The 15,222-nt window shown below is 39.7% G+C and overlaps 1 protein-coding gene across 1 annotated transcript; it reads left to right on the plus strand.

Moving 5' to 3' along the window:
* Nucleotides 1-7,870: 7,870 nt before the first annotated feature.
* Nucleotides 7,871-14,907, plus strand: rdm1 (RAD52 motif containing 1; the record flags this gene model as incomplete). The annotated part of the gene is made up of 7 exons (XM_080857276.1): nt 7,871-7,969; nt 8,114-8,293; nt 9,350-9,475; nt 9,858-10,041; nt 10,914-11,012; nt 11,534-11,613; nt 14,818-14,907. The coding sequence occupies 7 exons, from the start codon at nt 7,871-7,873 to the stop codon at nt 14,905-14,907; spliced, it is 858 nt and encodes a 285-aa protein (XP_080713402.1).
* Between the last annotated feature and the right edge of the window lie 315 nt (nt 14,908-15,222).

The raw sequence follows: 15,222 nt of genomic DNA on the forward strand, positions 1-15,222 counted from the left end.
TCAATTACTAACGAGCCAACCACACCTGCTGGGCATCTGCAACACAAAACACAGACCAAGACGAACAGCCAGCCCAGCACCCAAAAGCAACGGGGTCGTCACAATGTTATATTGCTGCTACTAAGATACTGCCTAAATGCTCTATCCACTTTCAAGCTATTTCCTTGGCTCATACGGTGTCTCCCTGGAATTTAAATTCTTTTCTACACCCCATCAGAGCATAGCCTAGCCTAGCTTCAGATAACCTAGCCTAGCTTAGTCACTCAGCCCCATGACACTCAAATATTCTCCAGACTGTGTTAGCTGTCTAAAGCTGAAAAAGAAGATCACGGAGTTGGAGGCTCCGGTTACTGGCCTGTACCAGATCTACGATGATGAGCAATAACTGGAAGGGATTGCTGCTAAGACAAACCTCGCTGACAAACCTCACTCTCAACCGTACTCGTCACTATCTGGACCCACGTCCCCATTCCAGTGGGCCAGATGAGCCATGGCCCGCTCTTGGCACTCAACCAAAAAGGCCTAGCGCCGCTTCTACCTCCTTCTGAAAATGATTACCACCCAGGATAACAAGCAAAAAAAGCAAGGCAGAAACTCTTTCCGCATCGCCTCTCCTCCTGTTCTGCTCGGAAATAGATTTGCACCACTGGGAACTCTCCAAGGGGAACAATTCTCCACACCCAAGGCCAAAAGGTCTAAGCATAAAGAGCCTGCATCCCGGACACACCATGATAGTAACTACTCAAATACAACACCAACACGTCCTCGTCATCATATCTGGTGACACATAGTGATAATAGTTCTGAGAAGCTTATTCATGCTTTCATATCGATCCGGCTGGACTAATGTAATTCACTTTTTGCTGGTCTTCCCAAGAAAACACCTGAAAGACTCCAGCTCATTCAAAACTCTGCAGCTAGACTATTAACTCAAACTAAAAGGAGAGAACACATTAATCCTGTCCTAGGTACTTTACACTGGCTTCCTGTTACCTTTAGAAGGTCCTCCTCCTCACATACAAAGCTCTAAATGGACAAGGACCTAGCTGCATTGCTAACTCTTACTAACTACACCAGCTCGAACACTGCGATCATCAGATACAGGTCTGTTACAGGTCACCAGAAGCAGTCATAAGAAGATTGGTGATGCAGCCTTTATGGAACACATTACCCATTAATATTAGGGAAGAAAAACACGCTTAACATCTTTAAAAGGCAGTCTTTTTACCAAAGCATTTTATACATTTTATCTGGCAGTATTTATTTCTCTGTAACTTGCACTATTTTCACAATTTCTCTGATAAACTGTTTTAAGGGTTTTATGACTTTTATTCCTTTTATCATGATTTAAGTAATCCAAGAAGCCTATCAGAACACCAGGTTCTGATATGATGTTGATCATTTTTGATTTATCTTTTACTCCATGTATAGAGATTGCTAATGTGACGTCATGAACGCAACGCATTTTGGGAATCCGCGGCACAAACAAGTCGGCGCGAGCATAGACATGTACACTCATAGATATATGGATGCTGGAAATTGGGCAACAGGTTGATGTCCCCGGACCAGTCACTGTGCTCATAGGGATCAACTCCTTTGACTCCTTTGAGTTTTTCGATATACCTTGTCTTTGCGTCTTTATTTAATTTTATTCTGTATGGCCCGACAATGTTTAATTTCTCTCGCTGCATTTGGTGTGATTTTGAAGTGCTTGAAGCCGCTAACTGACCGCTTACAGCTACTGTATGTTCAATACGTACTAGACCAGTTCGCTACTTGCTGCTTGGACTTCAATTGTTTTCAAGCAGCAAGCATCGACCTGGCCAAACTTACCCACAATTCTATGCGTTTCATGGCGTATATTAGCAATCCTTATTGCTACTGCTGCCTGATTTTATTGATTTTATGTAAAGCACTTTGAATTGCAACTCTTGTACGAAATGTGCTATATAGATAAAGTCTTACTTACTTACTTACTTTCATGTAGATTTTAATGGTTTATAGTTTCACGTTAAAAACTTTGTGTCAAAATCTAGGCTCAACATTGACTACAAAAAGTATAGACATTTACTGCAGCTCAATGATGGTGACACATTTTCCTTTTTAAATTAATCATCATATTCATTCTCAAAAACTATGGATAGCTTTAACAGCAGGTTTTCTCAACCCTAATGTATGTGTTTTTTTTTCTTTCTGAAAAAAATTAGCTTAAAATCTTTGTGGTATAAAGTGGTTGACAAAATGAACTGCCTCTCTACTCTGTATACAATTTCTGGAATGTTGTCAAGATCATCAAATCCATAACTTTTAAAGGAAATTGACGATTATTTACTTTGGTTGTAGATTTCTTGAGGAAGAAATATACTGTCATGCTCTCAATGGATATAATGGGTATAGCCCGACACCTTTCTGGACAATGTAGATTTTTTTCCACAAGGTTTCCACTGCCAAAGTAAGAGCCATATGATATTGCAGAGTGTTATAGACATATTTGTAGCTAATGTTTTGGAAGAATTGGGTGTGTGGGCATCTTAAATGTGTGACATATAAGGGAGTGCAATATTTGGGTAGTGGATGATTGATTTACTTCATATGTATGTTATCAATATCAGGTATCCTATCCTAGATTATATGTGTAATTCCTGTAACATAAACATTAAATAATTTGGGCCTGTAATAAAATAATTATAGGAACTATGTGTAGCCCATTAGAAGTAGTCTTTTATTGGATAATTTTCTCAACCCTAATGTATGTGGTTTTTTTTCTTTCTGAAAAATTAGCTTAAAATCTTTGTGGTATAAAGTGGTTGACAAAATTAACTGCCTCTCTGCTCTGTATAAAATTTCTGGAATGTTGTCAAGATCATCAAATCCATAACTTTTAAAGGAAATTGACGATTATTTACTTTGGTTGCAGACTTCTTGAGGAAGAAATATACTGTCATGCTCTCAATGGATATAATGGGTATAGCCCGACACCTTTCTGGACAATGTAGATTTTTTTCCACAAGGTTTCCACTGCCAAAGTAAGAGCCATATGATATTGCAGAGTGTTATAGACATACTGTATTTGTAGCTAATGTTTTGGAAGAATTGGGTGTGTGGGCATCTTAAATGTGTGACATGTAAGGGAGTGCAATATTTGGGTAGTGGATGATTGATTTACTTCATATGTATGTTATCAATATCAGGTATCCTATCCTAGATTATATGTGTAATTCCTGTAACATAAACATTGAATAATTAGGGCCTGTAATAAAATAATTATAGGAACTATGTGTAGCCCATTAGAAGTAGTCTTTTATTGGATCATTTTACTAATAATGAATGCTGCAGCAGTCTTTTTTTATTTGTATTTTTGCTCAACAATATCACATCCTTAGACTTCACTGATTTCCTATCAAACTTGGCATGATTGTATACCCACATGGCTGATGAAAACAAGGTTGGTGTTTATACATGAAGTGGGGTTGGCTCAAAGTCGTCACGGAATTTGACATGCTGCTTTACTACCACAGTCTTTGGACACAGCCAATGTAGTGAAATGTTGTCAGTAGGAGGGGCAACTAAAACATTTCAATAGCTTAAAAAAACATTTTAACAAAATTGTCATTGTTATGGCAAGTTGGCCTCTAGGAGGCGCCTTATCCTAGCCCATTATGACTCATTGTGGAGTGGCGCCATCAAGTGGATAAAGTTGAAAGTAAAACCCTAATATCTTGTGATATAAAGGTTACAGAAATTCTGTTGGGACCCTGATGGTCGCTATATTTAAACGTATTATTATGATAGTACCCCTGTCCTATTATAAATGTCTATAATCTACACTCATGCCTCATATTCACTAGACAGGTTGCAAAACCACAGAACGTAACTCACAGGTACTGCTTCACACCCTATCAGTGTACAGGTGCAATACCCACAAACTAAAGTTCCTCTCATTATCACTCAGAAGGAGACAAACAATTTGCCAGAATATTTATCATTGAAGATAACACAATTTTCTTGGGACAGAATATTTCTCCCTTCATTCTTGCTCATTCTCTGGCCTGGATTACTGCATTGGCCTATTGGGCACAGGCCCTGGGGGGCTAAAAAATCCACACCAAGTAAGCCCACGAACGCTGCAACAGGGTTGACCATTGAGAAAACGTTAAAGGCCCCTAGCAATACGGAGATGTTTATAGCAAAACAACTGACAGACAGTATAACTTGACAGCGTCCAAAGGAGGTACACAGTGCATGCAAAGTTGGAAGACATGGGCTCAAGGTAAAAAAAAAATTAAGTTAAATCATTAATGGGTGGGTATGTACATTTGGTATGTAGGCTATACAATGAAATTATGTTGATGCCAAAAGACAACATTTACTGACAACCCAAGCTACGTATATAACCCTTACAGCAATAGTAAGCCAACCATGAACTGTCAGCCAAGTCTGTCTCTCTCACTCTCTCTCGCTCTCTCTCGCTCTCTCTCTCTCTCTCTCTCTCTCTCTCTTTGTTCAATTAAGTTCAAATAAACTTGCTTTATTGACATGACCATACTTGAACATTACTGTAAAATCGTAGTAAATTTTGACAGTTTAGATTCAGGTTAAACGTCGCTTACTTGAAGACAGAATGGCACCTCAGAGCTTTGCCTGGTTCAACTGTCAAGTGAGTGTCTTCAACATGATGTGGCTATTGAGTGTCCGACCGGCTCCTTCCAGACTGGCGATGCTACAAAGGTAAGCTGGGTCTTTTGGTAACAACTATGGATCACTTTGTCCTCGAGGCATCCAGAAACCTACTTGAGAGACTCGTTAATGCTCCAAGTCGCTTACGGTTGCTGTTTGCATCCAGAATGAGGACATAAGCAGCAGAGATGCCCTTCTTTCCACAGGTACTGCAAGGTCCCCACAGCAGGAAGGACTACACAAGATTATTCCATTAGAAGAAATTAGGATAGTTTGAAACGTCATCTCACTATTCAAATTCATACATCAAACAGTTTTGTAAAGACCTGTGTAGAAATACAATCCATAGCTGTGCATGAAATCTTAACTTAACTGTTGCCACAGGTGTTTGTGCTAAATAGAGGGCCAGTCATGAAGATGCTCACCACAGCCATCTCCAAAAACTTGGCTAACTTCCTTAATGACGCCGTGGACATGATGGCCAGACCGGAGGAGGCTGTTGCAAATCTAGCCATGAGCTCCCACCAGGTAAAGGACATTTACAAACCAACTATATTCTAAATGAGATCATTTAGAAAGGTGACTTTGAATGAAAATTCCTTCATGAGGTAATGAAGTGTCATACTTTTTTTTTTCTTTGAGAGAGGCTGACAAGGTAAAAAAAAATGATGAAAGGATATTACAATATACAGTGATAGATGAAGTCATCCACAATAGTTAGGAAATAAAACTAAACCTGCATTGTTAAGCTCAGAACTCAGAACCAGTCTCTATGGGAGATCACTGTTGCTGTAATCATTCAGTGAACTGTGTGTGTCATTGTCATTCTTGAAAGTTCAGAAGGGGTTATTCTCTTCACAGTAGTTAAGATACTAGACATTACTACTATAGACCTACGAATAGAAAGACACTTTTCTTTTCAGTTAAACCTGTCACATGTTGTGATTACAGTATAGTAATGAAACAATGTGTTCTTTCATCGTTGTTGATCTTTCAGGACTCAACAAATGTGAAGTCCTTAAGAGGAGAGGATAAACAGCGGAGAAAAAGGATCTTTACAATCCACTGGAAATCTAGAGTTAATAGAAATTTCACATCATAAGATTATAAATATTAATATTGTGTATCATTTAGGTGTTTATGTTGCTGCATTCACATAACAAATACCATCTTCTTTCCAACCTCTCAACGTATAGAGATCTATAGCTCCATCGCCAGGTATGAGTAGTATTCTCCTCTGCCTAACCTATAAAGCAGTGATGTGCTCTGTATTACAGTGGTGGAGAAGCCTGTTGCCCATATCCCAGCGAGGACCAGGAGGCCATCGCTGTCATCACGCTTAGCCTCTTGCACCTGCAAACTCTTCTGCTGCTGTGGTAAAGCTCAGGATTGACCTTTTGTGGCAGGAAGAGCAGTTGAACTTGAACTTGGATGTTTTGCTTTGGGCCTGAAGATTCAAGGTCCACGATCCCATTTGCTTTAGGCCCAGGGGCTTGTTAAAGTAATGATCTGACCACTTTCAAAGTACCTTCCCTTTGGGCTGAGGGTGAGATCATAACGGACTGCACAAGGACAGGAGCCACGTGCGTCAGTATTGTTTTGAAGTTGCTCTGAAAGGAGTTCAAAATAAAATCCTTTCCATTGGACACTTGAACTGTGTTGTGAGTATTTCTATGTAACTGCCAAACAAACACTGGAGCAGTCTCAGAACATAAAAAGCTGACAAGTTGGACAACTTCAAGAGTAGGACATGAAGTTCCAAGATGTATCACTGCTGAAGGCTAATTTATTCAGATTCAATTGGGTATTAATTAATGTGTTACTTACGTTAATTATTGGAACTGTTATGTACATTACTATTTACAGACAAAAACATATGCAGGCTGTTTTTGTCATTGACGAGACAATCATCAGAGCAGTTTTCCAATATTATTATACGCTTTTTACATGAGTTCCAAGATGTATCACTGCTGAAGGCTAATTTATTCAGATTCAATTGGGTATTAATTAATGTGTTAACTTACATTAATTATTGGAACTGTTATGTACATTATTTACAGACAAAAACATATGCAGGCTGTTTTTGTCATTGACTAGACAATCATCAGAGCAGTTTTCCAATATTATTATACGCTTTTTACATGCATATATTTACTGTTCTTCCGGTAAAACAAAAAATCCCATCATTAGTGTTGCAAATCAGAAGTAATGGCCGTGAGTTTACCAGTGCTGTGTGCTAAGGGTCATTGTCCTGTTGGAAGATGAACCTTCGGCCCTGTCTGAGGTCCTGAGCACTCTGGACCAGGTTTTCCTTAAAATTGTTTATTGGTCAACAACAGCAAGGCAAGCAGATATCCAAGGGGGGCACCAAATTGCTAGCAACTTATAATGCATATGAACATGTAATAATTCAGTGGTATGATCCCTAGGGGAACATTTTTAAGAGACTAAAGAAATCTTAAAAGAAATTTAAACAAACTAAAGAAATCACAACACAACTATAACTACATGTAACCCAACTTGGCAAAATACTATATAGGTCACTGTTATGTGTCATGATGACATTATACCACTTAATAGACGTAGGCTCTGGCTTTCCAAATGCCGCGTTCAAGACAAATTAAGACTCTTTTTCCTTTCCCAGTTGCACCGATTTTTAACGCATTCTATTAAAAAAAAAAAGGCATGTCTAGCCTTAGTGATGACACCATGGCTCAAAAGAGAGCATTTTTGTTTTTGTTTTTGGTATTCGCAATTATGTAGGCTACAACTGCTTTCTTGAAATGTTTTAAACACTGTCCCTTCACACATCTTCCCATGCAGTAAACGTTGTTTTTAGCCCATTAACTCTCTGTGAGGCATGTATGCCGCCATTGATACTGATGTCAAATGAGGCGCCTCACTAAAGCAGGGGTTGTTTTTATTTGTTACGACTGGCCTGGAGTTTCTGAGTTCGACCTCCAACTCGTTTCAGTGCGACTCAAGTTGGAGCTAGACAAAAACGAGTTTCAAGTTGTCTCGAACGCAACAATAATGCAGCGCGGGAATTTTGTTCAAGAAGAGAGTTGCGGAAGTAGCCTAAAACGTTCACAAAGCATGAAGCATGAAAAGTTTTGATTACGCTTATTGAAAGACTGTGCAACTACCGAGAAGGCTAATGTACAACAAGAAAATGGTTCTATTCAAGAATAAAAATGGAGGTGGATATTATTGAATTTAAGGTACCAACAGAGAACAACAAAACACTCTTCGTATGGGATATCCTCCCGGAACATTCTGAAGCGCATATTTATGTAAGTGTTCCATCCTTAGACACAACAAGACCGTTTATTCTCTTATCTGTGGTCACATGCATAAACTTAAGATACTATGATACTATGAACTATCTACTACACGGAGGGAGAAAAGCTTACTGCCTACTGTTTTTGAATGTGCAGGAAGCGATTTGGAATGTCTTCTCCGACTTCGGAGCTCTTTACATCGTGAAAGTGTGTTCTAACTCCACATTAGCCAAGCCAGGATTCTATGCAATGGTGAAGTTCTACTCCGCAACACAAGCGTCTAAAGCCCAGAGGGCCACAGACAAGACATGCCTCTTCCAGCGTTCACCTGTTAAAGTAATGTTATTATTTACACTACTCACTGAATGACCGGGCTCAGGAGACTACATGTAGGCATATACTCTGAAACTATGTAGATGTTATTTTGTCCAGTACTGAATCAGTAGCCCAGCCTAGGTATTAATTGTGTGTAAGGAAAATGTCATCAGGAATGTTCAGGTACTCTGGAGAAATATTTGCCCTGGTCTGACTTTTACTGATATAGCTGGGACTATTAATACTAGGACTATTAGTGACAATGACCCCAAACTGTTGGGATCTGGATGGTGATGAGACCATGTTTTTCCTCATCTCTAAGGTCTTGCCCATATGAAATGGGTTCTTGGATACAAATATTTTACTGCAAAAATGGTTAAATTAATAGATTTTAATTGTTATACACCCCAAAACTAAAAAATAACTAAAATATAGCCTGGCCGTATGGGGGTTAAGTCATAAACGGATGCAGATTGAGAACACAATATCTGAGAGCTTTGAAACTTGACATGCTTGTAGTCAGGATGTTGCTTTACCTACTTGAAAAGACTAGATGTGAATATCTTGTTGTATGCAATATATAAAGACATAGGAACACATACATAAAATAAGCAGACATGCAAAACAAATTATATCTATGCAGAATGTTCTCATTTACTTTGTAGTTGCTTTGTCAGGGCCTGTCATAGAAACACATATGATAGCTTGTTGGAAAGGTGAGGTTGTGCTGAATTAATTTCATATAGGCATGACCTTAGATATGAGGGAAAACATGGTTCGGTTTAGTGCTACCTCTGGTAGAGGTATCTCAAAAACTAAAACCCTTTTTGGAAGGTTGTCACTAGCCTACAGTATATATAAGCTGTTTAATGTTTATGGACAGATGGTATGCTTAGTTCTCTTTTAACATCAATTTGCTTGTTTGTTTGTCATTGATTTTTGGTCATTTCATTTAATATTCCCTCTCATATTTAAATTAATTTGTGTAATTGAGTTGTCTGAAAATGTTTTGCTGCTGTTTTTCCCCTTTTGGAAAACAAAAAATGTAACCTCTGAATTGGTTTTCTGTCACCTCAGGTCCAAATAAGCACCAGGGTGAACCCAGCCTTCTCCTTCAATGCCAAGCCTCTTAGCAATGCTAGATGCCAGGAACTGGCCAATCATTACCTGGGATTCAATGGCTGGTCAACGCAGATCCTCACAGTAAGGAACAAGATCTCACTGAACTCGCATGGATACACATTGGGATATGAAATGGCTGGTGTTAAACGGTTGATGAATTCATAGTGTGTAAGAAAAGCAAATCGATTCATTGGGCTATTTGAGGAAGAGGCAAGCTATGGTCAAGTGTTTACTAAACTTGTCTCCTTCACACAAATCGTTTCCATAATAAGTCTAGTGAGAACAGCAGAGCCAGTGCAATGCATGAACCCAGTTTAGTGCTCAGGCAGGCAATTTCATTACATGTGGGGGAGTTTCACTTCCCGAACATCAGAGGCCTACTACTGACCTTTAATTGAACCTCACTTGTTTACACTGTTTTTCTGTCTGTCCTATTTTCCATTGCCTGTTGTTTTTTGGTTAGATGAAGGACTTCTCCAGTTGTAGCGGAGCTGGGACTGGCATGGCTGGCTTGCTGGAGAGTGACAGGGGTGGTAGCCAGGAGTTGTTCCTCAAATATGGATGTATGGCGAAGGTGACCTTCCCCCACTATGGAATGAGCTGCCGGGGCATTGGAGTCACAGAGGAGCCCCTGGATGGAGATGAACGTAAGTGTTTGGAAACATGGGCCGCAGGCCCTGGGTCCCCCTTGAATTCTCGTCCAATAATCTTGAAATTGATCACAGTTGTTTGTAGATAGATGACCTGATGACCTAAAAATGACATTATAAATCCTGAGAAGAAGGATGCCACAACAAAGCACAACTGTCTGGTGACAGCCGCTGCAGTTGCTGCATGTTGTACCTGGGATCCATAAAGGCCTTCCTTCACAGGATATGAGCTTTCGGTAGCCCCCAACTGTTAAACAAAACAGGACTGCCCAACTATAGAACCTGAGCAGCAGGATACAATAACAACAACATAGATGCCTCTGTGAGCATTTGGCTGGGGTTCTTAAGCAGGCGTCTTCCTTCATCAGTGTTTCATTGAATTAGGCCCACAACACCTCAAGAAGGCTCAACAGTGGTGTCTGGTGTCCCAGACCCACCCCCCTCCATACTCCTACTAACAGATAGATTTCAAAATACACCTCAACAAGATTTCCTGTATCTCAGTGTTATTTCAGGTTAATTCACGACCCTAAGAAGTCTGTGAGCGCCTCAGATACAACCACTGGCTAGTGTTTTCAGGAGACTGTTTCCGGACAACCCGTTAAATTCCTTTTTTGAAGAAAAATGAAAAACAAACATTTCTGTGCTCAGGCTAGAACAAAAAGAACCCCATCTGAGATGAACCAAACTGGTGAACAGAATCATTGGGAACATTGAGAAATACTGTCTAATTTTTACTGTGTCTTTAAAGATATCTAATTTTTATAGGTCAAATTGCTAGTGTATTTTAGCGGCATGCAGCTGATTAATACTTTGGTGCAACTGAAGGGTGATTCTAACTGCCACGGCTGAGCCACTGTCTCCCTCAGGGCCAGAGCAGGTGCTCCGGAAGAGGGGTACACTCCAGAGGTGGGCCCGAGACAAAGCAGTGGTTAATGCCTTTGAGAAAGTCATTCTGATTGTTCTGGGTGAGCATTTTATGCCATATCAGCATTAAGTTAGCCATAAGCTATTTTGATGGTTCGGAGTTAGTACTCTATTTTATTCCCGATGGCTCTGGGTTGGTGATGTTTGTCAGATGTTTTGCATGTCTTTTAGTCAGTAGCTTGACATGCTCTCTATGAGTTTGTTCCTGTTCTCATATCACATTATTATTATTATTATTATAATAAAACAGATATCATTTTGAAGAGTGGCCTTTAACCATGGTCAGTGGAAGTCAGGAGCAGAGACCTCGTCAACTTTAGTGGTTTTTACTCTGTAGATATGATTGTTGTGTTGAAAATAAGATGTTTTTCTCCTCATGGGACAGGTATAAACCTGATTTTTGTTCACGGGATTACTTTGCACTCCACTTTTACTTGGCTCATCATGAATCATCACGGTTTCATATGACCTAAAAGGCAGCTGCAATGTCTTTCTCAGTACTGAATACTGAGGCAATGAGTATCTCCACAGCACTGAAGCGTTTTCCTTCTGTGCACTGAAGGTAATGGGAAAATCGCAGTCGAGTGTAGGATTGATCCTGATGAAATTCTCCCCGATGGTGACGTGGAAGGAATCATAAAGGTATGGATGCACCCCACTTCAGCACAGATGGAACAGGAAAGGTGAAATCCATTGCTTGACGTTTGTTCGCACAGTAGTGTGAAAACAATTATTCAGTTTCAAAATTGGATTTTTCGATCGGACTATTTTCGAATCATTAAACTGACAAATCTGCTCAAATCGGATTTCAAGTGTCACACGGACACAACGACGACATTAAATCTAGAGTGATTGGAGTGCTAGAATTCATGCCACTATAAGCAGAGCACCACTTGCACTGGTAACAAAGAAAAGCATCAAAGAACTTACATTGATTGATTCATTGCTTCTATACTGTGAGAGCTCTATGGAGATCAAAAGTCCATGGACAAATGCTATAATATATTGTCTACTGGCACTTTGTAGGACAGGCGAAGTTGGAAGGAACTTACAGTGGTTACTGACGCCAATGTTGATACCACAGCAACCCACGCTGACAAGTTAGTGATGTCCGGGCTTACAAATCCAAACAGTGCGGACAGTTATCGCTGGAAATCTGATTTGAGAAACAAATCCAATTTGTCTGCACTCTGAACTTGTTTTCGTCTTGTGTTTTTACACACTGCGGTTACATGTGTCCGGATTTCTGGCTTTATCCGATTTAAATCGAAGATCCATTTCATGTAACTCCAAATATCTGGATTTTTTGTCTCCGACTAAAGTCCGATTTACACCCCAAGATAACTTGATCGGAGTTGGTTGTTTATCGGAGAACGCGCGCATGTAACTTTTGAAATCAGAGAACAACTGGAGATGACGTCTTTGCGCATGCTTGAGCTCCCGTCCATAGACATATATACATGCATCATATACGTATGTCTATGATATGATAATCGCTGCTAGACGCTCACTGTTCTTGTGCTCCCACATCTCATTCACTTTGAAATACTGAAACGAAATCTAAATTATCAAGACCATAAACCATTTTCTTCTTGTGCTGCATATCAGAAATGGCCAACAGAAAAGCAAATTATTCTGAAGGCTCCTATTACCATGGAAACAATAAACAAAGCTAACTTTAGTATCTAAATAACAACTGCATATCAGAAATGGCTAACAGAAAAGTGTTGTCTCAACCAGAGACATGTATGTCTGGTCTCAACTGTTCATGAATACTAATGGCACATTTTTTATGAATATCCTGCAGACTGTCTCACAAGCTTATTCTTGTTGATTATGAACAAACATAACACAAGAGGCCCAAATAGATATGAGCACCTTTACAACCTCTCCCTAAACACGTATAAGGACGTTCAGATGGCCGTGAATTCATGGAGAGAAATACTATCCCATTTTCACAGGAAACTTCACCTGCGCTAGGCTGTGCACAGCAATTAGGGCATATGTGTCAAATATGTCACAAAGCCTTTTATCTTACCACTAGGAGTGCTCCTAACTCGCGCTAAAACCTTTTACGTAGGAGTAATTTCTTAAAAGTGATTCACAACGGCTCTGAGACCTACTCATACTAAGGATAATACCAACTCCTAAGCTTAAGATAAAAACTCCGTTGCTATGGATGACGTCGCTTCTCATGCACGAGTTTAGAAGGGGTGAGGACGGTGATTGGTTGTTGACAGGCTCTCTCATTAAAAACTCATTCGTGACGTCTCTCTAACAATCCCACTATATCGACTGAAAATAAGAGAATAACCTAGGCTTCAAATTAAGTCATATTAAATAGTTATGGACAGTGCAGTTAGCAGAATGCACACGCATGATGACAAGTTTGTGCATCCAACGGGAATGACACTTTGCACGTTAAGAGAAATATAAAGCGATCAATATAAAATATGGCAATTGCATGTAATCAAGGCAGTAATAATTAAAGCACCCAGCAAACTGTAAGGCTATTATATTTCCAGCCCTTGACCACTTCAAATATCAGCACATGCGGCCCTTTAAGCCCTCCAATCTTAATTGATCAAAGCGAAACGAACGTGAAACGTATAGCCTAAGCGAAAGCCTACTGGTCCCAGGACCAATAGCCACTGTCACCTCAGCGGCATCCAGCTGGTAAGTTCTCAAAAACCTGCTGCAGACCGCTCTCCGTTGAAATGCACAAGTCATCGGTACATCCAACTGTTGGATGATGTGGGGTCTACAGTGCGTTGATAGTTTGATGAATTAAACGGCTGAATGATGATTCCCAGTGTCGTCATTTGATTTTCCGCGAAGCCAAATAGGCTATCTTTATGTTTCCAAACATTTCACTTCGGGACACATCGTTGTTTAAAGGCGTCATTGCATCCCGCGCTAATTCTACGACAATATTAATACCTTCACGGTTTAAGCCATGTCTTTTATCAATTCCAAGTCGGCTGCAGCCATCTTACGATTTTTTGTGAATAGGTCTTAGTGACTTAGGAGTCCTCATGAGGAGTTTTAAGCTGCCCTAGACTTAGGTGCTACTTTTAGGGATAAAATATTTTGTGAATTGCTCTTAGTAAAAAAAATTAGGAGTCCTACATTTAAGACTGACATGCCCATTATTTTTAGGAGTTTCTCCTAAATTCGCCACTTATGAGCTACTTTTAGCCCTAAGATTCTTTGTGAATACGGCCCCTGATCTATCCCCATTCCATACTGAATATTCTGTTTAGATCAAAGGTTTGTTGCGACATATCATGATATTTCAGATGATAGTTATGTGGTAGCCTATACCAATGTGTTGACATTAGAAAAACGTTGACTGCTACTGTTTTGGACAGAACGCGCTAATTCACTGAACAAACATTTTCTTATTACTTTTCCACCACTTGTTAGTCATGTCATCCATTCATATTGATGTGAATCAATCAATACTTATACAACTTTAACTGTGATGTGTTTTTGTTTCATTTCACAACTTATTTACTCTATAATCAACGGTAGCAGGTGCCCGCTTGTAAGCATTCCACATTTGATTTGAACAGATGCGGCCAAGATCTGGATTTTTCACTGCCATGTACTGTGAGATAATAGCAGTTGCCCCCCATGGATAGCAAACCCCGACTTAAGCCGTTATTGGATAAATGCCATCATCTAAACGTACTGACTGTCTCACTGTCAAATGTCTTTGAACGCCATATTTAACATGGCTTTGCTCAAAATCTCGGTTCAGTGTAAATCCACTGATGAGCTAGAAGGTCTAAACGTTTGTGATTTTCCTTTGTGGAAGACCTGAAGTGTGTTTTTTTCTGCCAGGTAAATGATATACCGTGGAGTGAGTATGAGGCAGCTGGAGACGATGAGGACGACGTCTCGTGGGACTTCACTATGCATGGGACTGATTAGTGGGGCAAGCATGGATCCGTTCCTGAGCCTTGAGCTTGAGGAGGCTTTCTACTTACTGTCTGATTGGTAATGTTACAGAGAGCGTTTTTTGAACGTGTTGAAACCTGTTTTTTCTTTACTTATTTTGAATGGTAAGATTGTACAATAAAGGAAGTTGCCTGGCAAGTGTATTACGATGTCGAAGGATATTAATCATTTCAACATTTTGTTTATAACAACAGAGAGTTAGATCCTGAAATATTCTTTATTTATCATTGCCTGGGTATTTTATTGAAGGTCTTTTTCCGACCAGGTTATTCGCACCAGGTTATACCT

Source organism: Sprattus sprattus, assembly GCF_963457725.1.
Source record: "Sprattus sprattus genome assembly, chromosome: 18".
NCBI lineage: Eukaryota > Metazoa > Chordata > Actinopteri > Clupeiformes > Clupeidae > Sprattus > Sprattus sprattus.